General features: G+C 35.8%; 3 protein-coding genes and 1 long non-coding RNA gene across 6 annotated transcripts in view; 3 read left to right on the top strand and 1 right to left on the bottom strand.

The window, feature by feature from the left end:
* LOC143197918 (laminin subunit gamma-1) overlaps positions 1-2,274 on the top strand; it is a 52,041-nt gene extending 49,767 nt beyond the window's left edge. For both annotated transcript variants that reach the window (XM_076406741.1, XM_076406742.1), the window contains 5 exons: positions 236-495; positions 555-748; positions 943-1,145; positions 1,325-1,492; positions 1,552-2,274. In XM_076406741.1, the coding sequence (XP_076262856.1) occupies positions 236-495; positions 555-748; positions 943-1,145; positions 1,325-1,492; positions 1,552-1,893 (1,167 nt within the window). In that variant the 3' untranslated portion in view covers positions 1,894-2,274. The remainder of the gene's footprint in view (positions 1-235; positions 496-554; positions 749-942; positions 1,146-1,324; positions 1,493-1,551) is intronic.
* A 4,068-nt stretch (positions 2,275-6,342) lies between these two features.
* LOC143197922 (uncharacterized) lies at positions 6,343-7,163 on the top strand. Its single transcript, XR_013006112.1, has 2 exons — positions 6,343-6,500; positions 6,773-7,163. It is a non-coding gene; the product is annotated as an uncharacterized LOC143197922 (long non-coding RNA).
* A 2,699-nt stretch (positions 7,164-9,862) lies between these two features.
* On the top strand, positions 9,863-12,187 carry LOC143197920 (uncharacterized). Its single transcript, XM_076406745.1, has 2 exons — positions 9,863-10,019; positions 10,679-12,187. Exons 1-2 carry the CDS (start codon positions 10,007-10,009, stop codon positions 11,320-11,322), a joined length of 657 nt encoding a protein of 218 aa, XP_076262860.1. The 5' UTR covers positions 9,863-10,006; the 3' UTR covers positions 11,323-12,187.
* Positions 12,188-13,340: 1,153 nt separating this feature from the next.
* LanB2 (laminin subunit gamma-1) overlaps positions 13,341-24,804 on the bottom strand; it is a 75,204-nt gene continuing 63,740 nt past the window's right edge. For both annotated transcript variants that reach the window (XM_076406738.1, XM_076406740.1), the window contains 9 exons: positions 22,434-22,662; positions 21,857-22,369; positions 20,311-20,599; positions 19,174-19,370; positions 18,901-19,112; positions 17,595-17,809; positions 17,252-17,534; positions 15,322-16,035; positions 13,341-13,956 (listed from right to left, as the gene is read on the bottom strand). In XM_076406738.1, the coding sequence (XP_076262853.1) occupies positions 13,615-13,956; positions 15,322-16,035; positions 17,252-17,534; positions 17,595-17,809; positions 18,901-19,112; positions 19,174-19,370; positions 20,311-20,599; positions 21,857-22,369; positions 22,434-22,662 (2,994 nt within the window). In that variant the 3' untranslated portion in view covers positions 13,341-13,614. The remainder of the gene's footprint in view (positions 13,957-15,321; positions 16,036-17,251; positions 17,535-17,594; positions 17,810-18,900; positions 19,113-19,173; positions 19,371-20,310; positions 20,600-21,856; positions 22,370-22,433; positions 22,663-24,804) is intronic.

Genomic DNA, 24,804 nt, shown 5'->3' with positions numbered 1-24,804 from the left:
CAAGTTATTGTATATTTCTTTGATGTATACGGAATGACGTACAAAAATGAAGGCATAAAAAAGTGCTGTTCTGAAGCAGAACTACTTTAAGCCTTCTTTTTGATGAATCTGCTACTCTGCGAAATGTTCAGTACCTTTTCATTTAACAATTCAGCCTTTTTTTAAGTGTTCCGAAGAATGATTGTTATTATTGTTAAAAGCCGTAATTCCATATTCATTTTCGTATATTTAATAGAACCCCATCAAAGAACAAACGCGCAAACTCAAGAACGACGTTCTGGAGGCGGAGAAGAAACTCAAAGGCGCTCAAGCATGGACCGAAGAATTGAACAACACGACCAAAAAAGTCAAGGAGGAAGCGGTCAAACTATTAAGCGAAGTCAACAGTCTGGTCATACCCGATGTCGATTTGGAGACGCTGGAGAAACGTGCCGAACAGAGTCAATCGGATGCCGACCAATTACAGAAGAAGATCGACGAGTTATCTAAGAATAAGTATGGCGTCGGTCGCGTTTGGACGCGGGCGCTTTTAACTAGATAATGTCATGTTGCAGTGAAGAGCTCAAGAAAATAGTGGATAATAGAACGGTTGCTGGTGCCGTGTTGATTGATAAGTATGACGATCAGGAATCGGAAGCCAACGGGCTGCTGGACACTATTCACGGGACTAGCTCAAACATAAATGAAACCATCAATAGATGGAATGAAACGTTCAACAAAGCTGAAGCAGAATATAAATATTTAAAAGGTATCATATACAAAAAGTTGTATTCAGTTATTAATAACATTTATTATCGATTGTTTTCAACAGTATATATTTCAATAATAGTTCCTCCAATTCATACAGAGGTTTTGTTTTAATCTGTGATATTTATACAATAAAATAGAACAGTTGGTAACTATACTGTACGGGACCTCCTTCATCATTCGATTATTTTTCAGATTTCGACACAACAACTAACAAATCAAAGGAGGAAGCTGAAAAGGCCTTAAAGACTATCCCGGCTATAGAGGAAATTATTCGAGATACGCAAGAATCGGTAAAAAATGCACAAGTTGATCTAAGTAGTACAAGCGAGCATGCTAAACAAGCAGAGGAAAAAGCAGTAGACGCTAAAAAATTGGGCGAAGCTGCTTCAGAGGAGGTAATCTTTAAAATAATCTTGAAAATATTGTCCACCTTCTACAACTTTTAATGATGCATGCCCTGAACTTTTGAATGTCGACAGAAAGATTCTCCTGTGGGACCTAGATAAGAAAAACATTTTCTTGCCTATCTCCAGATCCGAATAGTTTCTGAAATATAAGTTCACATTTGTTTTAGTTACAAGACCTGTTAGTTAAAGCCAAAGAACTGGATAATAACAGTACGGTGTTGAGCAGTGATGCAGACAAGATGAAAGAGAAAGTAGAGGAATCCGATAACAAGCTTAAGGAGCTCTTAAATATCAATATGTTCAACAGCACTTTACTCGATAAAGCTAAAGAAAAGGTATATTCATTGCTGCTAGCACACGGAATCTACGTTTTTACGCTTTCTTTTCATTTCAGGTCGGCAAAGCAAGGAAAGACACAGATGATGTGTCTTCCACTGTAACCAAACTGCTGGACGATGTACAGAGCATCATCGTTGAGCTTCAAGGAACACCACAAATCAACGAAACAGAACTGGCGCATTTGGAAAGAGAGATACAGGTGATCGAAGCAAAAATTACCACCGTCGGGTTAGAGAAGAAACTAACGGAACTGAAAGAGATTGAGAGAGATCAAGAAACTCGTATTATCGACTACAAAGAACGAATAAGGGATTTAAGGAAGGACGTCGAAAATGTTGAACAAATAGTTAGAGCACTACCGGACGAATGTTTCAAAAAGATAGCCCTGGAGCCTTAACTGAATCTTTTTTTTTTCGTTCTTAACAATTCTTCCAAGAAAATGTCTTGTGTACCAAAGAAGTTTGTGTAATTTATTTTGTATATACAGATATGTGTATCTGAAAGTTACCATTATTCCTAAAAGCTATACTGCCATAATAAATCTTAAGTAACAATGTGCCTTTTCCTAAATTAAAAACGTTGGATTAAGAATTTTATAATTATTTTTTTAGGGAATCAATTTTTATTTTTTATATATATCTGATTTTTAAGAAAGTGGTTTTATATTTCAACCCACTGTAACAATAAAAGTAAAATATTTTAGCTACTTAATTTTGCATTGTAAAAATTAAACTTGTAAGATGTTATTGTAAAGTGAAATAAATATGTTTCTAGAAAACGTTTTCGTCTTTTTCTGCTCAAAATACAAGATAACGTCAAGGTTTTGATGGTATCATATGATGTCGGTATACGTATTAGGAGTATTTGAGTATACCCGTAAAGCATACACTCAATAACTTGATGTTACGATGTTTCAGTACCTCTAAGTTACACTTAAATATATCAAGAAATAACTCAACCAAGTCATAATCTACAGGTATTTTAATGTACTCAATTTTACATTCCCTTCCTTTTTGGGTCAGTTTTATACCGATCTGATATTGATAGTTGTTTTATACTTACCTGGACTCTTAAATACCACTCATTCTTCAGTATTCTTATATACACTCTGAAAGTTAATGCCAGTGATGCAACGATGATTTATTAGTTTATTCTAAGGAGCTAAACAGAATCAAGTAGCAAGAACAAGCGGTATGATGAGGCCTCTGTGGGATTGCGAGCACGCAAATAGAGCAGGCAACGATATCGCAGCACTGAGTGCAAACTTAGGGCTTGGTCTCGCCCTGTCGGATGAGCCTACCCATCACCCCGCTATTGGACAACAGGGCACTCCACGCATTCTGGATTTTTTTCATTCTCCAGAACATCAATCGTCCTTCTCATGTACAAGTTCTCGACGAGTTACATTCGGACCATCGTCCGATTATATTAACTCCCGGGGATTGTTGTGCAATCGAAATTCCTCGCTTCAAGGCCAGAAAGAAAACCGGCTGGAAGAGATATCAGGAAATTGATCGACCTGACCAACTCGAGCGTGCCGTGTCGAAGCTAACTCGAGACATCCAGTCCGCCTATCAGAATTCATCATTCGAAGTTCCATCATTTTCAAACTCCCAAAGTGAGCCAGTTCCTGAAGGCATCAAGTCATAGATCCGACACAAAAATCGCCTATATCGTAGAGCTCGTGCCATCCTCAACTCGGCAGACAAAAGGGAGGCCAACAGAGTAAAACGAGAAGTGAAGGAATCCATTAAAGCCTGGCGATCCGAGAAATGGAACTCATTTCTAGCGGACCAAAGGCTGGATGGCCCCGCAACTTCCTGGCGACTCTCTAAAAGCCTCGTGGGGAAGGCGCAAAACGTCATACCCCCCCCCCCCCCCTAACATCAGCGGAAACAGGAACTTTTGCAATCACCGACCACGAAAAGGCCGAGCTCCTCGCTAAAACCTATGAGGCCCAAATGGAAGGCCTCCCTCCTGCTACAAATATAAACGCTGCTGAGAACGACGAAATCATTAGGAATTCCAACTCCGTTCGTTCTCAAGTCACTCCTAAAATACTCACGCAAATAATCAGCAAGATTCGGAACAAGAGGGACCCGGGTTTCGATAATATTTCGATAGCCCAACTCAAAAATCTTCCCTACAAGCAGCTCGCCGAACTAACTAATATCATCAACACCATTCTGAGGCTGCAACACTTTCCATCCACATGGAAACATGCATTCATCGCAGTTATCCCCAAAAAAGGAGCTAAGTTATCACCTTCTGACTACAGACCTATCAGCCTACTAAGTTCCATTTCCAAACTTGCCCAAAGAGCAATTCTTTATGCTCTTAATGATTTTACGAAGACAAACAATATCATTCCAGATGAGCAATTCGGGTTCCGAGCCAAACACTCAGCCGTTCATCAGCCCCATCAGCTGGCCGCAAACATCAACTGCGCTTTTAACCGACGTGATTCGCTATGCTAAGAGCCACGGTAGTATCTGATTGGCTCTATCTGCCAATTCTTACCGTTAATTACTTGACTCTATAACTTCAGTCCAGATGTTCCTATATGAGCAAACAAAGTTTTATGTTGTACCATAATGTATATCTCAGGTTATTTAGTAAAACTTTTGAAAAAAGAAGTTAAGTGTGGTTTTTGTTTACATACAATTATGAATAAATCAGTAGACTCACAAATTAAGACTGATTCTATAGAGGCAAGACAATATCTCGTGCCCCAGACTCCAACAAAATTGTTTTATTATACTGTCAGTAGGTCTTTGAGGTATGTTTTTATTTTATTCAGGGATTTTGCCACGTCGGTAATATAACAAAATTTTTGTCAAATGTTGTAAGAAACAAAGTAAATTTAAAAACCTTCAATTGTACATTCCATAATGATCTTTCGGATAAAATATTAAAAGTACTAACAAGGTGTGTTATATAGTTTTGAGTAAAACAGATGAACAGAATATCAAGAGGGAAGGACTCAAAGTTTGCTTTTAGTATATGAAAACAAAAAGACAGAACTCTGATAGATGCAATTAAATTGATGGTAATAAACAAATATTTGCAATGAACCAAAGTTTTTTACTTATGGTTTTATATATATGTATATAATATTTATATTTTATAGATATATTAATTTTTATATTATATTTATATTTTGTAGATAAATTTACATTATATATTTATATTTATTGTTATAGATTCTATTTATTTTTACAGATTATATTTATATTTATTTATTTTTCAATGTTATATTTATGTTTAATTAGATTTTATTTAATAAATTTATTAAAAAAAAATTGGTGACGTGCGTTGGCTGTTTAATTGAAAGGGCTGTATAATTGTTAATAGTTTATTTACTAAAATATAATGGTATTTCGTACATGCCAATACGCCGTTCCGTACATTTAATTATATAAAGATGTAACAAGATATCTGAGAGCAATCGGAGTTTTTTTTTCAACAACTAATAAATAATAATGAACTAATATAAGCATATTTCTTTATAGATAATTATTGTTCCTTATCTTATACCGTCTTATAGATATCAGAGTAATCTTAAATAAATGCTTTGGTATATTAAGATTTAATTTTATATCTTTGTACAAAAGATTGTGTAAACAGACATTATTCTGTTATTTCCTTTAATAAGAAAAAGAAGTCATGTTAAAGACATTTTAGTTAATGTGCAAAAAAATAAGAATTAATATGAAAGATGTGTCGAATAATGAGTTTTTCTACGAGAAATTTAGTTTAGCATTTTTTAAGTGTTATTGAACGGATTTTTATTAACGAATTCTAGTGGAAGTTATTCTTTAGCTCGTTAAAAATGCTGTGTCTTTTAGAAGTGGTGCTAGGCAATAGGACAGACAGACGATGACATTCAGTGATGACAATTTGGAAGAACTATCTTGATGAACACTCGTTGCATCTACCTGAAAACTTCTCAAAAGCATTTAAGGTTGAATTATCAGCAGTAGACTAGTTTGGAAATTATAGAAAAGGTGGGAATTAGTGCTCTTGTTGGATGTCTTTAGCAACATAAAAGAAACACACCATCAAAGTTAAAAATCTCCTGTAGGTGAAGGAATGTGTACCTCGGTGGATGATAATTAGAGAGATAAACTAATATCAACGATGTGTGACACATGATACAGTCAGCTTTGGATGAACACTAAATTATAACTGGCCACAAAGTTCAGTTTAATAATGTCAAGATTTTAGCTGCCCCATAAGGCTATTTTGAGAGAAAACACCAAAACGGTCTTGAGATTTATAAATACCAACATAAGATCTATAAAATAAAGAGCTATAAGATCCCCCAGCTTTCGAATTATACTTACAGATGTTTCTATAGAGAGTTCTAGCTTCAAAACTTCTACCCTGAAGATCTAGTTTGTAACGATTGCGAAATACCGGCTAGTTTCAGTTATTGTATATATCCAGTTATAAAGTTCGATTCATTCATTGATTAATATTTAGGAACATATTAATAAAACATATTATTACGACTGAAATATCCTATCTATACTCGACTTATTCCCATATAGATTGAACCAACGAAGATAGAGATAGAAACTGTTGGGGGCGTGACTTATGTGAAACATTATTCACAAGATAGATAATCCACTACGCATCATTCGATTATATTCTGTCAAACGATTAACAGCGTAAATAACTCGAATCCTATTATTAATATTAAAACAAAACAAAATAATGCATAACATTGACAATACATATAGTGCGAAACAGGGTTTATTTTAAATGGTGCATTAAATAATTCTTTTAAATTTTATGCACATGTCTGTCTCTACAGTAGATGCATTTGTGCCGTGTGCAATTTCAAGAAGCGCGCTTTCACACGACACTACACCGACCAATCTCCCTATTTAACCCTAAATCTCCGGCCAGTGGAAGCATAGCGAACTAATTTGTCACCGACTCAGCGCATCTAGACCGAAAGCCACCGACGTTTGACGATAATAACCATGGAAACACAAGGTAAACAATATTTTGTTTTATATAATTTAATTTAGGAATGTTTAATTGGTTGCCTATAAATTAAATAATGTAGTTAATGTACTGCATAAAAACACCTTATGGTATGTATTAAATAATAGGTATTATTAAGATTTGTTTCAATCGTCGGTAATGTTTTGCTTGTTTTTTTTTTTAAATTTACCCCTTTACATTAATTTTATTGCTCAGAAGTTGTTTAAAAAATATGTCTACTTATTAAGTGGCTTAATCATTAATTTGGCTTCTAATTATAGGCGCTGCTTCTGATTCTTGCTGCAAGAAGTCCGCGGCGACGTGTGGCTGCGCCAATTGCCTTTGCAACTCTAGCAACAAATGCAAGAGCGGAGACTCGTGTTGTTGTAAGGAAGGAAAATGTTGTTCTGCTGGAAACTGTTGTAGCGATAAAAAATCTGCCTGCTGCAAAGATGACAAATGTTGCGATTCTGGATCAAAATGTTGCGAGGTGACTAAAACCGAATCCCACCATGACCATGAGATACAAGATGCCTGCTGCGCTAAGCATTAAATTTTTTTGAACTAACCATTCACTGCAAATCCAATCATTCAGTATTACAATTGTATTTATTTGCAAATTTAAGGTATTGTGATAGTATTATATATAAATAAATGCATTGAAAACGAAAATATATATTGTTTTTTATTATTTTATTTACGTCTAACTCTTGTTTCTACAATATTGTCAATGTAACACATGGGCTGAAAAATCCCTGGCATAAAATAGAAAATTCGGGTTGTATTGTTCAAACTTGGCTTAATTTATCAAGGCAATCTCCAGCAAGAGCCACATGATCATTCCCGTGCAGCTCTAACGTTTCAATGCTACTCTTGCAGAACGATTTAGCTTTTGTGTCAAAATAGGCCCATCTCCAGTCGCTGTCCACTCAGATGACGATTGCTTTGATTCCGGAGTCAAGTGATGGATTCATCCATTACGTTTACATTTAAACATGGCCAGACACTGCTCAGAATTATCAACACGTCCTTGTTTTTGGTCACAAGTGAGCAAACGCGGCACCCACTTTGAACAGAGCTCTCTTACGGTCAAATGCTCATGTAATATAAATCCAACACGTTCTTTTGATATCTTTACGATGTTAACTAACCCACGCAACTTTAGTTTTCGATCGTTCAAAACGATTTTGTAGATTTTTTGATGCCTTTTTCTGGTGTTATCACTTCATTTGGACGTCTACTGTGTTCTGCATCATCGGTGTCTACTACGTTTGAAGTCAGTAAACCAACGTTTTGTGTTGTTTCTGATCGAGCGAATTATTTAGGAAACACGAAATTGTTTTTGATCCATTGTTTTGAAAATTACAAAAGTAGTGTCACTCTAAGTACAATAACTCACAGTCTTCTTCTGACGGTTAGTACTAACTGAAAAAGCTGTGAATGCAATAAAATCAGCGCCATCTATGTGTTGACTGAAACGTCCATGTGATATTTTTTATTAAAATTGTTTTTATGAATATGCAATATTAAGTATACGAAAAACTAATCTATAGAAATAATAGTATGTTTCTTATAATTTTTGAAAATGACTAGAAGGTTCCTCTATAAGCACGAGTCGATGTTTGCGGCTATGTTATTTTGCAGGTACCTGTTTAACCATCTCAGTTTTTTGCTATTTGTTCTTCTTTCATAAAAAAACCTCAATTGTTACCTTGTGTAAACTGGTTCTTTCATATTATATGTTGTTAAAAAGCGTGAAAGAGATTGCTCCTGAAGAACATTTAAATATTAATGTAATGAAAACAATTAAAAATAACAATACTAATTGGAATATAATGTAATATGTATTTTTTTTTAATTCGTCGTTGAAGGACATAATATAGCAAGTAATTACAATGTGTTCTTTTATGAATATTCAACTCAATTCAATAGTGGATTTATTTTTATTACAAGCAATACTGGAGGATTCTTATAAAAACTTCTGCTGTGTTTTCGTTCAATATGTCTTGCCTACGGGCAGGTATTTGTATCAAAATCACCAATTTTAAATCAATGAAACAAAAAGTGACAATTGGGATATGACGAAGCACCATTATCTTAAGTTTCACTGCATTTTTAGCGTAACATGGTTACCATGTGTTTACACTAAATAACTCAATAATACTCATTGGAAAACCGTTACTACATATAGATAAATGTCAAAATAATTCAATTTAACAGTTAGGTTAAGTTGTTTCCATAGATACTGCGCATTTTCACCAATAAATATCGCTGACTAAAAAATATTATTCAAACTTCTTGGAAACAGTTATGAATTCCGTTTGTTTTTAAGTAAATTCCGTTTGTATTAAAATAGTCTTATTAAGTTTTAAAATAATTAGATTTAAGTGAAAAACATCTTCAGAATCGAAAATTCACAATTTTGTCTTCTAAAGGATCTCATTAACCTCGATCTCGACAAACTTCGCTAATTTTCCGACTACCCAACGTACTACAACAGCCAGTTTATTTGTTCTTGCAAGAACTATAACTTTGGTATGTTATTGTAGTGTTTATATATTGTTAAATAAAGGTTCTTCATATTACATTTTTTATACCATTGGGGACAAAAAATATGCCAAAACTTATCAACTTGGATCTCAACAGAACTGTTAGGTTGACTGGTTCATGAGAATTTATCCTATTTTTATTATATTCTTCAAATATACGTATAATTTTCAACAAGCCGGAATAATAATATTATATTAAAAGTATACTAGAGCGTAAGGAGAAAAATAACACACAACTTACCGTTAAATACAGTATATTGACAAAATCATATGATAGTTATAAAAAGTATAGGGTTTAAAAACAAAAAATATCTCTCAAATCATTTTAAAACTATCCTATTTTAAGGGAAAGATGCGATGAATCAATCGCAAGTCGAATTATCGTGTCGTCTGCAAATGAAGGGTTGAGTTATCTCAATTTTTGGGGATACACTGCCACTAATTCTTTTTGCACACTGTACTATGCACTACAATTTTGACATTTCCATTCGTTTTCAAACAAAGAAAACAATATTTGAACAGAGACAGAAACTAAGAGGAGGCGTGACATTTGAAACTGTCTTCACGAATAATCGCCAGCGCACACTTTGTTATTTTTGATTGAAGCGCCGAGTAATTAGCGCTATTTAGAAAAGATCTAACTTTTGAACAGTTATCTTAATTCGTACTGTAACAATAAAATCAAAAATCCCTTATTTCTTAACCTAAAACCCAATAACCGTATTTCATGTGATAAACATTCTAGAATTTTCGCGATTTTTCCAATATGTGTTGATGCACACGCTTGTTCTAGAACTGGCACAGTAGGGCCGTGTGTAATTTCAATCGGCGCGTTTGCACACGGCACCACTCCAAGCCATCCTCCTATTTAACTTTGAATTTCGAGCCAGTAGAAGCATATCAATCTGATTTGTTAGCCGTTCAACGAGTTAAACCGAAAACCGCCGAGAGTTGACGATAATCACCATGCAGAAACAAGGTAAGAGATAGTTTTTTGTTTTTATTCATTATATTAAGTTTTATTAGTTGCCTAAGTTTAAATTAATTTACATTTGTTAATAGTGCTCCATCTATTGTATTTAATATTAATTTGTTTAATATATTTTCGAAATATTTATTAATTTTATATTGATTTTTGGTTTGAGTAATTAATTATTTGGAATAACTGGCATATATTTTTTGATATCTTCGAAATATTTAAACAATAATCTGAATAAGCAAATACAATGGTTATGAATAAGAGAAAAGATAGTTTGTTGTATTTAATGATTAAATATAATTAGAGAGTTTCGTCAATATAGCTGTTACTTATTATACGAGAAAACATATTTCTTTGAAAATTGGTGGTTTAGTAAAGTGTTATTTTCATATTTAAATTATCAAAAAATAATTAATAAAAAAATAAAAATGTAATGTTATTGTAACAAATAGAACAGTTGAGTATTCTTTTTAAAATTTTTACAAACCTTTATCTGAAAATCAACCCTCTAAGGAAGTTTAATGTTTTGTAGTCCTAACTGATCTAAACTGTTTTTTTTTAACTACTTTGAAACTTATTTAAAATTATAAACAATAATACTAGAGGAATTCATTATTATATGACAATATTCTGGTATTTTATTTTTGACACTCTTTCAGACACTGTATCTGGATCTTGCTGCGGTAAAGTGGCATCAGACTGTGAAATAAAATGCTGTTCAACAAGAAAGTGTTGTACCATCAAACAATTAAATTGTTGCAAAGATGGCAAATGTTGCGACGCTGAATCATCTGGAGCAAAATGTTGTATTGATGGTAAATCCGACTGCTGCTCTGATGGCAAATGCTGCACTTTCTGTAAATCCGACTGCTGCAAAGATGGGAAATGTTGCTCTTCTGAGTCAAAGGGTGTTGCGAAGACGGTAAATGTGTTTGCTGTTCTGATGGCAAATGCTGCTCTTCTTGTTCAAAAGGTGCAAGCTGCTGCGTTGAATGTAAATCCGACTGCTGCAAAGATGGGAAATGTTGCTCTTCTGAGTCAAAGGGATCCAATTGTTGCGAAGGCGGTAAATGTGTTTGCTGCTCTGATGGCAAATGCTGCACTTCTTGTTCAAAAGGTGCAAGCTGCTGCGTTGAATGTAAATCCGATTGCTGCAAAGATGGGAAATGTTGCTCTTCTGAGTCAAAGGGATCCAATTGTTGCGAAAGCGGTAAATGTGTTTGCTGCTCTGATGGCAAATGCTGCACTTCCTGTTCAAAGGGTGCAAGCTGCTGCGTTGAATGTAAATCCGATTGCTGCATAGATGGGAAATGTTGCTCTTCTGAGTCAAAGGGATCCAATTGTTGCGAAGGCGGTACTGCTCTGATGGAAAATGCTGCTCTTCTTGTTCAAAAAGTGCAAGCTGCTGCATTGAATGTAAATCCGATTGCTGCATAGATGGGAAATGTTGCTCTTCTGAGTCAAAGGGATCCAATTGTTGCGAAGGCGGTACATGTGTTTGCTGCTCTGATGGCAAATGCTGCACTTCCTGTTCAAAAGGTGCAAGCTGCTGCGTTGACTGTAAATCCGATTGCTGCAAAGATGGGAAATGTTGCTCTTCTGAGTCAAAGGGATCCAATTGTTGCGAAGGTGGTAAATGTGTTTGCTGCTCTGATGCCAAATGCTGCTCTTCAAGTTCAAAGGGAGGATGCTGCTGCGTTGAATGTAAATCGATGGGAAATGTTGCTCTTCTGAGTCAAAGGGATCCAATTGTTGCGAAGGCGGTAAATGTGTTTGCTGCTCTGATGCCAAATGCTGCTCTTCAAGTTCAAAGGGAGGATGCTGCTGCGTTGAATGTAAATCCGATTGCTGCAAAGATGGGAAATGTTGCTCTTCTGAGTCAAAGGGATCCAATTGTTGCGAAGGTGGTAAATGTGTTTGCTGCATCGATGTTAAATGTTGCTCTTCATGTACAAAGAGAGGAAAGTGTTGTTAAGATGTCGATATGCTTTTATAGCAGTAATTGGTTTGATATTTGTTGTATCCACTTATTTTATTCCTCACTTGTAGTATGCTATCCTATATTTTACAATCTTAATATATTTAGTGTTTGTAGATGTATATTTTTGTAGTGCATTGTACTTTATTCTTTATATGGATGTACTAAATAAATAAAAAATCATAATGCATTTGTTGAATTTAAATTAATTCTATAACCTTGTTTTTTCACTGGTAGATAAAACACTAATAATGGTATGTATTTTAGGGCTGTTAATCATTATAACATTAAGACTAAAATTATAAAAATAAAAATAAAATAATTATAATAAAAAGTGTAATTAATTTTCTGTCGTTTTTCTATAGTTAAATATATTTAGTATATATCAAAGTATACCTTAATCATATTTTATTGTTTTTTGAATTTTTTTGTTTTTCGTTTCCAAATGCTTGCCATTCATTGGTGTTAAGCATAAGAAATAATTTTTGTTTCCTAAAATTGTTTTTTAAAAATCGCAAATCGCTTAAAATGTGCCGTTTACTTGTCAATTTATTTGTTGACTAGTTTTGGAGTTTTGTTGAATTTCTTTATAAAAAGAGACTTATAGAGATAATTCCTCTATGCCTAGGTATGTCACTGAACTCCTAAATGGTTGAATTGATGTTGATGTTCCATCCAAGTGCTTTCAACCCATCATTGGTCAATTTTGCTTTATGAGCCGACGCATTATCTTGTTGAGAAAACCATTTTTCGTGTCTTCGGACCAATTTTGGACGTTTTTCAACCAATGCCTGGTTTTGCTTTATTGATCATTAGTTGTCGGTAGCGGTTACTATTATCTCACTAGGTTTCAACAGTTCGCAATACAGCATTCCACTTTGGTCCCACCAAACACACAACATTATCTTGCGACCAAAATGATTTCACCTTGAAGTCGGTCGACCGGTTTCGTCAGATGATGACTATTGATGCAGAAATGACTTCCGATCATACTTTGGAAGCAGCATTCTACAGACGATTTTTCCATTTTTCCTGTCATTTTGTCGCTCGTAATTAGTCGCTAATCGATTTTTGGGTCACATTTAACGCTTCTGCTAATAGTTTTTGAGTTTCGGTTGAGTTTTCATTCAATAACTCTTGCAGTTTCGTATCTTCTAACTTTTTCCGGTCTACCAGAACGTTCTCTGCCATTTATCAGTATCGCCGTTCAACACGTTGCCTCTTCTATCGTTAAATAAAACACTTTCTAATGTAAATTAATACTTTTTGTTTTCCAAACCCTTTCACATTTTATAACTTTCATATAAAGATACACTTCATTTCGCTGAAAATAAAAGTCTGAATATGTTTTCAATTATTTTATATTTATAATGATATAAACATCAGCCTTAAAAACAATACAAAACATATCGATACAGGAAAAAAAATCGTTTCTAAACCGTAACTATATTAAAAGAGTTTTAATATAAAACACGCTAGACTGTTGCTTAAAAAATCTTGTAAAAAAACGATAAAGTCTTTGGTAAAAGTGGATTATATATATATAATTAAAATAATAGTGATGAACAACTATTGAACATCATTCAGTCGCTATATGATGATCACAAATCTCTTCTCTCACGGTTCTAACTCCACTCGTTTGAAACAACCGTCAGGAAGAGAAGCAACGATTTGTTCGATGTTGCTCACATCGTTACGCAGAACCTTTATTTGGTCCTTGTAGTTCTCGATCAGGTCGTTTTGGGATTTGTGTTCTTTCTGTAGCTCGGCCAGTCGTTCTTCTAGCCTGGCTTGCTTTAGTTGGAATTCGGTTTGTCTGATTTCCTCTTCCAAACGGTTGAGTTCGTCATCGCTTATTTCCGGGGTATTTTGTAGCTCAGATATGATGCTCTCCACACCATTCAACAGTTCTGTCACACGATATTGGGCAGCGTTTGCGTCTTTTCCTGCACGGCCTACCTGTAATATAAAACTACGAGTTATATATTGCCATAAAACCCGAGTAGCTACATATGAAGGTTGTCTTTTATATTTCGGGATTTGAGATTTAAAATAAGTAGTTATCTATTTATAGAAGTTTTGTGCATACGTCATTAAGATTTTTATTGTATTGCCTGCCGCAATTTGTACATTCGTTTTAGAATCAGACTATATTTTCAAAGTCGTCCGGTTGTCGTTTTAATGCTTTGCTTGTTTTAATACATTTCAAATCGCTGCTTATTACTATGATTGAAAATTCCAGTCATACAGACAGAACAGATTGTGTCTCTAATTAGTTACTTTGTACAGGAACGAGATAATGGAGGCAGTATAATATAATTCGCCGAAAATAAAACCGTCCTCGTACGAAACGGGTGACGAATCAAGCTTAGCTTGATGTTAGGTCTGTCAGAGATTAAATATATGAAATATATATAAACAGTGAGTAGTTTTTCAATATAAACATGATTTGATACATTTATTTCTGATCAAACTGTTAGTCTGAAAAGAATCGAAGAAGATTGCTTTTAAAATAATACAATTTTTAAATGCGTATAATAAAATGAAGGAAGATTTATTATTTTAATGTATGTATTTATATAAGACATGCATATTTCAGAATGGGACATACCCAAAGATCACTCATGGCAAGATGATAATAAAATAGTGTTATGACAGCGAAAGTTGATGGAAACGGTAAACGTTGGAATAACATTTTATTCGGTTTTATTAGTAAAAACATTTATTTATAATTCATTGCAGATATATTGTACTTCATGCTGGAAACAGGAATGGTTAATAACACCTTCGGTTTGGATGAACTTGATCAGACACATTGAAGAAGAAATTGGCAAAGAATGCAATTGTAAACAAATGTTAGATATATTGTAAATTAACAGCTTAATCATTCACTTGAATGAAACTGAATATAATATGATTCAATGCTGCTGTAGCGACCTTGAGGCATGTCGAATTTTACATTGTGGAATAACGGGCGACAAAATACCCAGAAATATAATCCCAGATGTTCAACACTGGCGGGGTGCCACCAGCGCCAACAAGAACACGATAACGAATAGCTCACAACCCCAAGACGTTTATCTGTGAGATTATTGAAGAGTACTTTGGATGATTCAGTAGACTGTCCAAGCCTAGCCTCCAGGTAACACCGCTGCCATCCGTTTTATCTACTTTATAATTTAATTTTTTATACCACTTCTTATTGAAGTGGTCACATAATGTAAACACCACCATATCATTTCTTTTACCTCTATTCACCGAGCCATATCATTTACCCTAAACTGTCAATTTCTAAGACAGGGTGATAACAAAAAAATTAGTTACCTTTTCTTTGGCCTCATTCACTAATGTTTCGTTGCTTCTCGCCTTGTCCACCAGATTCTTGAATTCACCCTCACTATGTAACACTCTATCGTACATCAACCCTACTTCGTCATTCAACTGGGTGGCGTTCTTGAACAAACCCTCCGCTTCGGTCTTGATGGATTCCGCCTTCACCGAAGCGCTCTTCGCCAGAATATCCGCCTGATTGGCTTTCTCCAGAGCCTGGGCCGCATTCGACTGAGCGTCGATCAAGGCCTGCTGAGCCTGATCCGTCTTCACGTTCGTCTCGTCGATAATAGCCTTAATATCCGGGATGGTCTTAAGAGCGTCGTTCGCGTTCTTCTTCGACTGATTCGTTTGGGTGTCGAAATCGGACAGGAGCTTGTAATTGCTCTCGGCCCGGCCCAGGATCTCGTCCCACAGATTGATCGCCCGATCTGTCTGCGCCTTGGTCAACTGCAGGTCGCTGTTCATCTCTTCGATCCCGTGTTGCTGTTCCAACGCCTTCTCGATCAGTTCGGAACCCCATTCGGCCTTGTCGGCTATGGAGTTGCGGATATTCTCCGAGTCATCGAACAGCTCCCTGGTCTTGTTGTTGAGACGGTACGCTTCGTCGCGGAGGTCGTTGGACTGCTGTCTGAGGGTGGGGACATCGGCCTCCGGTATGATGAGGTTGTTGACGTCATTCAAGAGACCCAGGGCGGCGTTTTTGATCTGGAAAATAAAGAGAATGTATTATTAGTTGTAGAAATTAGTTTAGGTGTCTAACGTATTTGCGTGTTTGGAATGCATCATTGGTATATATAAGAAAACGTGTTTTTTTGTTCAAAAGTAATCTCTATCAAGAGCCACACAATCATTCCAGCGCCGCTCTAACATTTCAATACCATTATTGACAACGATTTATTTTTGGCCTCGAAATAGGCCTGTCACCAATTGCTGTCTACTCAGATGTATCCATGTTTCATCCATTGTCACATATCGACGCAAAAATTCCAGTTTGTTATGTTGTAACATGGCCAAACACTGCTCAAAAGCATCAACACGTTCTTGTTTTTGGTCAACAGTGAGCAAACGCGGCACCCACTTTGAACGGAGCTCTCTTATGGTCAAATGCTCATGCAATATAAAACCAACACGTTCTTTTGATGTCTTTATAATGTTAGCTAACTCACACAACTTCACGTTTCACGTTTCCATCTGATTTGGACCACCACTGCGTTCTGCATCATCGGTGCCTTTACAACCACGTTTGAAGTCAGCAAAGCAAGGTTTTATTGTTTGTTTTATTCAAGCCAGTGCCTAGCTTGAACGGTATTTTTCCCATCAAGAAGCAGTGTAAAATTATAACACGGAATTGTTTTTGATCCAGTGTCTTGAAAATGACAAAACTAGCGTCACTCTTAGCACAATAACTCACAAACTTATGAGTAGAACATCATGAAATTTTAACAGTTTTCTTTTGAAGGTTAGTACTAACTGAAATAGTGATGCATGTAATAATACTGGCGTCATCTAATTGTTAGGCCCGCGAATCGTCAGCCCATGTGTTACAAGCAAAGTGTCTAATCCGTCAATCCTTTACTACAGGAGCAAATTAACAAAACAGAACTGGACTTATAATATAAGAAAATGTATTAGCTAACTGGAAGAAATTTTCTATTATCCATACGTAGTAAGTTACTGTTTGTACAAATTCTAATGGGGATGTTCTGCGATAAGTACTATAAATAAAATACACATCTTGAGAACAATATCCTAGGAGATGTTATAGATACACCCATATACTATAGGAACGATTACTTGGAGATTATTGGAGAGCAACCGCAAAGAGAGATGAGTTTATACACCTCATATTAATAGTAGGACACGGACTCGAAAGAATTCGAAAGCGCAAAGAAGTGTATTTCAGGAGAAAAACAGCAATTACCTGGTAAGCTTCATCACTAACATGCTCCGTAAAATCCTTGGTCCTATTTAATTTCAGTTCTGCAGCCGTTACTTCACCTTGCAATATCCTGGCCTCCGCACTGACGTTCTGCTGGATGGCATGTACGCGTTTAACCTTTTCGTATGCCTCGATAGACTTATTTTTCGCCTCTTTCGATTCTATATTAAGCGCATCCGCCTGTTCGTCAAGAAGATCTGCCATAGCTCGGGCCTCGTGTGCTATATTGGTCATCCTCTGGGATTGTTGACCAACTATCTTCGACCTGTTAGAGATAGAACATATTAGGTAAAATAAAATATTATTTCGAAAACAAAAATGGTACCTTTCTCGGGCTTCGGCTAAAGCTTTGCGAGCTTGAACCTCAAACGTCTCTTCGGCCTCGTTCATTCTTTCCTCGATTTCCAAGATAAAATCTTCAGCGTTGTCTAAATTATGTTGGGTCATCTTCGTCTTCTCGCCGGTGGTGAACACGTTTTCGTAAATCTCTTCTAAGGTCTTGGACACCTCTTTCTGCCTATCACCCATATTAAGAATTGCCTGAAAACAAGTTTTTTTTTCAATAAGAGTTTCGTTGTTTGATGGTATTATAGTGGTTATTCAAAGTTATGATTGAGAACTAAGACCTGGTAAAGTTAAAGCATGCTGCTGTTACAAATAGTGCAACTTGGCAACATTGCTTCCATCTTGTTTCATGTTACGTGTTGTTTATCGTATTACAAACGACATTATCCATGGTAATAACGGAATAACTGACAAAGTTAACTGACAGAGATCCACAAACATTAAAAAACTAAAAGAATAAAACTGTTTCGACAAAAATAGTACGGTAGGAGCTCCACAAACATTCATGGAAGAGCTGCAATTGCGGAACCCGTTATAACAGGAGCAAAAACTAAGCTGCGAAAGAAATGGTATAACCATCATAACATTTGTCATATTTTTTCATATAGCCGAAAAAGTTCACTGCTGTTTTAAAAGCAAATCGTTACATACAATATATTCAAGAATTCCGCAAGGTAGCGTACTGGGTCCAATACTATATCTTCTATATACAGCCGATCTACCCACCACAAAAATAACTACTGTGGCAACATACGTAGACAACACAGCAATCTTAGCAACTCATGAAAATCGAATCTTACTGCCAGAACTGCGTAGACTAAAACGTTTAAAACCATCTGATCTAATTATTGGACATATATAAATTTTAGATAAGCTTTAGAATAAGACTAATTGGTTAAGATAGTAATTTATACAGGAGATAATTTAATGAAGTGAGTTCTACATGCCAATATATATATATATATATATATATATATATATATATATATATATATATATACATATATATATATATATATATATATATATATATATATGTATATATATATATATATAATATAAACGTAAGAAATACAAAAAAGTATAAAAAATCGATATTATTATAAATAGATATTTTGCATCTGTCAGGTATTCATGTTATTTTGTACATATGCTACAGTATATCTTACAGAATAGCTTTCGGGAAATAATCTGAAAATATGATTTGGCTAGAAAAAAAGCCAACATACCATAAAAACAATTTAATTACTGTAGTAAAAAACCACACATTTATTAAAGAAGGTTACCTGGAAAACACTAGTATTTCCGGTTCCGTTTTTCACGATCTCGTGGAATTCGTCGATTTCGTTTTCGAGCTTTTCCAGTTCTTCGGGGAATTCCTCGTCGGAAACTACAGTGGGCTGATGCTCGATTTCGTTTATGATATGGTTCAGACGCTCCAGCTTGGACGTATGATTCCTATGGGCGTTTTGGACAAGGTTGTAGCAATCAGGGCAAGCTGCAAATATTTTGATAAGCAAAACTTTGTTGGGAACCTGTTAATTTTCTTCAGACATTACCTATACAACCACGTTTTCTGTCGTATTTGTTTTCCTTACAACGATCACATTTTCTACCTTCAACGTTATCTAGACAAGGGCATTGGCCATTGGCATCGCATTGCATATCTTTTGAACCAATCCTATCACACTGGCATTCTTTGCATCCGTCCAAAGAGAATCCATATTTTCTAGCTTCGCAATGATCGCATCGTAGCCTGAAACAAAAGGTGATTTTTTAAATTTTTTAAAAGATATTTTTAAGAACATAGATGTTAGTATGAGGAGTATGTCTCTAATTACTAGTATCTCACTTTTTAACATGGTTTAATTTGGTTTTGTCTACCTCTCATGCGCTCATGTCTACTCATTTACTTTAAACTTTGTATAAACCCTTTAATGCAAAAAAATTATTTGGTGTAACCGAAAGTCATTATCGGTTTTTTAACAGATGTCTCTAGGCTTAAATATGCAATGTTATGATTTGACACATATGTCAAAAGGCTTCAAAGCTATATATGTTATATTTTGCGAAAGTAACACCGTCATATATTTATAAAAAAGAAAAAAGCCGCTGAAAGTTATCGTTTGCTGTTGGAAACTTACGGTAAACACACTCTAATCTTAAAAACATATGAGGCGTGGTTTTGAGAATTCTAAAGTGGTGATTTCGATATGCAAGACAAAGAACGTCCTGATATACCGAAAAAGCTTGAAGGTGCGGAACTGCAAGAGCTATTGGAGGTCTTCCTCCCAAATTCCTTATATACCAAGCTCAGATGGAAAGAGCATACAAAAAAGAAACGCAATGAAATTAACATCAAGTTCAGGAAAATGTATTGGATGCTTGTCAATTCAAAAATCAGTCAATTGAAAACTACCGAAAAGTTAAACGTGGTAAAATGAGCACCGAAGACGGTGAACGCAGTAGACGCCCAAAAGAGGTTGTTACTGACGAAAACATTTAAAAAATCCAGAAAATGATTTTGAACGACCGTAAATTGAAGTTCAAAAATCAAGTTAAAATCAACTGAACGTATACATCATATTATTCACGAATATTTGGGTACGAGCTCACTTTTGCTCTTTTCGGGGACTTTTCAATTGACCTGTTATACTAGCTTTAATAAATACATTTAAAAATAATCTAATACTTACCCAGTTACTCCAGGTCTGCAATAACATTGCCCAGTATATAGATCACAGGACTGGTTAAAGGAACCTATCGGATCACAGTTGCAGCTCTCACATCCCTCCATGCTCATTATGTTAAAGAACCCATTCTCACACTGGTCACAGTTTACGCCCACCACATGTGGTTTACATTGACAAGCTCCTGTGCTTTGATCACATATGGGTTCCCCAAGAATATCATTCGTTCCTGGGGGGAAACATTGGCACCTCTTGCAGTCTCCTTTCGGAAGTACCAAAGCATTACCGTAATAACCTGAAATTTACATCATGACTAGTTAACGTCCTCGTGAATTAACCTCGGTATACAAAAAACAAATGTTTTGCGTATGGGGTTTACTTCTTATATTTTGCAATAAGCAAAATTATATGAAAAGTCCGATTGGACATCGAAACTATTTGCTTTTAAAAAATCGCGCCCAATTTATGTGGGCCTTTTGGCGCTGTCCCTGTCGAAAGAGGCCGAAAGGTAGTGGTTCTAGATGACAGTAAAAAGCCTACACATCCATGCCTATGTAAGTTTCGATTGGTTAAGACAGCACATGTGCACTTATTCTATTCTGAGACAATTCTGAACTTATATTATTCTTATTAGCCTGAGAGTTTTCACAAGAACTGACTATATGACTATATGACTCGTTTTGCTATAGTTACAGCGAATTTATTAAAGTAAGAGAAAGATAGTACGATTTAAGTACAATTAAGCTACACATCTATCATGTACCTGGAGGGTGAGTTTATTTTCTTTTCTTTCTTTTTATTGTATAGAACCATTCATTAAATTGTGTATCACGTCTTATTGTAGGCTGGTACAGACGTGAACAAACGAGCAATGAAGTTTGCAGTGCAGATAATTTGGAGAAAACCAAGTGACCAGCATACAAATTGTAATTTTTGCGTTGTAAACAAATTTAAAGGTAAAAATTCGAAGAGAACATCTTATCCTGATCTACCATCGACATCAGCTCCAATACCACATACAAAAAAATCCTGTACCTGCTCCTCGTGTATTGGAAAATCAACTAGTCTCTCTATCATGGTAGCCATCCATCACGGAGTTCAGTTACCACCTCGTTAACTTTGAAGATCTTAATTAATTAATAAGCGATTTAAATCTTCAAAACAAAATAAAGCAGAGTTTTTGGCACCGCGGTTAAAACAATTAAATATACTGAAATGGAGCCAAAACAAAACAACAATAATAATATAATTTTGTGACATATATAAAAATTAAATTACCAACAAAACAAATCTAAATAAACGTAACGGTTTGGGTTCGGCACCGACTTCAAAGTAATTAATTGGTATCAATTAAAATAATATTGTAAATAGATAAGTGATTTAAGATATTTTTTGTTAAAAATTTTTTATATTGAGTTGGTTTTTAGCATTTTCTCATACACAAAATAAAATGTAGAACTATCTCTTGTTCTTATTACTATTTATAGGTACAAAAGCAACGAAAATTAACTTAATTTATATTAGGTATTAGGTACATATATCCAATGCTTACCGGGTAAGCAGACTTCGCATCTAGGACCTCCGGTGTTATGAATACACCTCAAACACTCTCCGGTGGTGGTGTTACAGTTCCCGATAGCATTAAGATCGATGTTTCCGTTGCATTCGCACAGCTGACAAGGCCTGGAAGGTCCAAAATGAGCGACGGGATCTCCGAAGTAACCATCCGCGCATATCTCGCACAGGGGCCCCGAATATCCGGTGGGACACTCGATACACATGATGTCATCGTCGCCCACTTGGATGCAGGGACCCCTCTCCGGACATATACATGGGAGACAGTCGTCTGGAGTGCCCGCCAGAGCGTTTCCATAGAAACCACGCGCGCAGAACTCGCAATTTTCGCCGGTGGTGTTATGCTGACAGATGCACCGACCAGTCTCCGAGTCACAGATGCTGGCGTGATTGTTACAGTCGCACGGGATACAGTTGGTGAAGGGTCCCCCGTGAGCAGGAGAATGACGGTATCCTGGAGCGCAGGATTCGCAATATTGACCCACGTATCCTGCAGGCACAACGAATATAGATATTAACGGATGTTCATTCAAATATATATGAACTCATCATACCTGTGGGACATTCACAGAGTTCGATCCACGAAGCTTGCCTGCCGGCAATTCCTCTGGAAGCAGTTTCGAGTCTGACGTCGTCCAAGAAACCTACACCTCTCGGGGTGAAGGTACCTTTGATTTTGATCGCAGTTAGGTTGGTGAGCAGGGAGATGAATGATTTCGAAGTCATCCTTGGTTGCCAGCCGTAATCCGGGTGCTCGTGTAGTCTGAATTTATAGTTTTGGGTCTGAAAATAATTGTAAATAAATAATTCTTGATATGATGTAGATACTTTTTGAAATGATTACTGTAAATAAATATAGTCTATTCAAAATTATTTTGTATATACTTCATCTAAATTTGTGACGTCAAAACGTTGCAATGTTGCCGCATGAAGCCGAACTCTGAGTTTTAGCTCAGTTCGGCTTTGAGATAAAACAAAATTCTAATCTAAATAAAATAATTGAACACAAATGTTATAAAATATAATGTAGTTTAACATTATAGTACATCTAAGAACTATATTTAATTATACAGCCACAATAGGTTATGCGCCGGCTTGTTTGTTGCAGTGGTAAAGGCAACAGGAGGGTCAACCTACTGTTGCGATAGTCGCGTGTTCGAATCTTGCTGGGGTATGGTCGTAAATGTATGTTTGTGATGGTTTAATATTTGCGATTGTTCTAGGCAAGAGTGCAAAATCCGACAAGGAAAATGATCCCAGTCACGGCAGTAACCAGGCTTCGTAAGACCGGATGACTTCTGGGATGATTTTTAAGTTGGTCGACTCGCCGAGAACCGTGGTTTGGAGCCCATGTTAAACTGTAGGTCCAGTCCATATAAACCCTTGTCGGTAAAATGGAGACGTTATAAATATAAAAAATAGTTTATTGGTTAGAGTTACAACCTCTTATTACTATTACTTTCAAGAATTTTGCGTACGACTGACCGTCGGACGACTATGTCAGGCTCATTCGTTTACGTGATCGAACTAATCAGACAGCATTGTGTCTCTTTTTAACCAGAATAAAATGGGAACGAAAACATTGTCTGATTCTAAAACGAATTTACAAATTGCGGCATAGATTACAAATACATAGATTAGTCAACCAAATTAATAAAAACTTAATCGATTAAAAATAGCCTTCTCAAGCCTTCGACAAGAACGAGACGAGCACACTGGACTGCATGTTAAATTGAAAAAGCTTTTACCCCATACGCACTTTGAACTGCTGAAATCAAACTTCACAGACAAACATTTTATTCTCAAACAGGATGATGAATACACTGACTTACAGGTAGTGTTTTTGGCCCATTGTTATATCTATTGTATACAGACCTACCGACCTCAAGAAACACTACTGCTGCAACATATACTGACAAAATCATCACACGAGGTTCCAATATCAGACACAAGAAACCTCTAACTTCACCTTGTCAATATCGAATTGTGGTTGAAAACGTCGCGTATCAAAGCAAATAAGACAAAACCAACCCATGTAAGATTTACCCTTTATAGTAGAACATAAAATAAAATTGAATAATCATGAACTTCTGCAACCACACAACGTTAAATATCTGGGAATGTATTTTGATTGACGTTTCACAACTAAACCAAATGTATTGGCCGATAGGGCGTAAATCTAAATTATCATAAGATAACAAGGTTTTAGGGTATATAAGTCAATACTTAGGCTCATTTGGACCTATGGGGTTGAACCTATTGAACTGTGGTGTACTACTAGCAAATCTAACATAGATATCCTCCAGAGGTTCCAGAATAAAGTGTTGCGAGTCATCGTCGATGCCCCATATTACGTGTCCAACAAACTGTTTCAGTACGATATTCCCTTAGAGTCCATAACACGATGCCAAGTGTTAGTGCCAAGTACTCTGAAAGACTATTAGTGCATCCCAATGCACTCGCCAAACAGTTAAATGTGCGCGATGACAGTGAAATGCGTAGGCTCAAACGCAAACTACCATACGAACTGATTAATAGATACATAGAGTTAGTATATGCCTTAAGTTAAGTTAGAATAATACCTAGAATAAGATTCACATTATAAGTTGTACAGCAGATCACTTACTGAAGTGATATTCTACATGTCATGATAGTTATATTATATAACGGAAATCATATAATAATACTAATGGCCCACGAGCAGGTCAATCACGTGTATAATTTGCAAGGACCAGAGAAGTATTGAAAACTAGGAACATGGGATCCAACATAATTATCGGTAGGATAAAGAAACATTGTAATCAATGTAGCAATTAGGAATGTAGACGAGTTTAGAAAGTCAACCATGTGTAAGTTGCAAGGACCAGAGAAGTATTCGAAATTAGGAACAAGGGGTCGAACAGAATTACAGGTAGAATGAAAAGC

This window comes from Rhynchophorus ferrugineus, unplaced genomic scaffold, assembly GCF_030347505.1.
Source record: "Rhynchophorus ferrugineus isolate W39M unplaced genomic scaffold, kcgeb_rfMv2 rfM6, whole genome shotgun sequence".
In the NCBI taxonomy this organism is placed as follows: domain Eukaryota; kingdom Metazoa; phylum Arthropoda; class Insecta; order Coleoptera; family Curculionidae; genus Rhynchophorus; species Rhynchophorus ferrugineus.
Note: the sequence above shows the minus strand (reverse complement) of the source record. Positions and strands in the feature narration are given on the sequence as shown.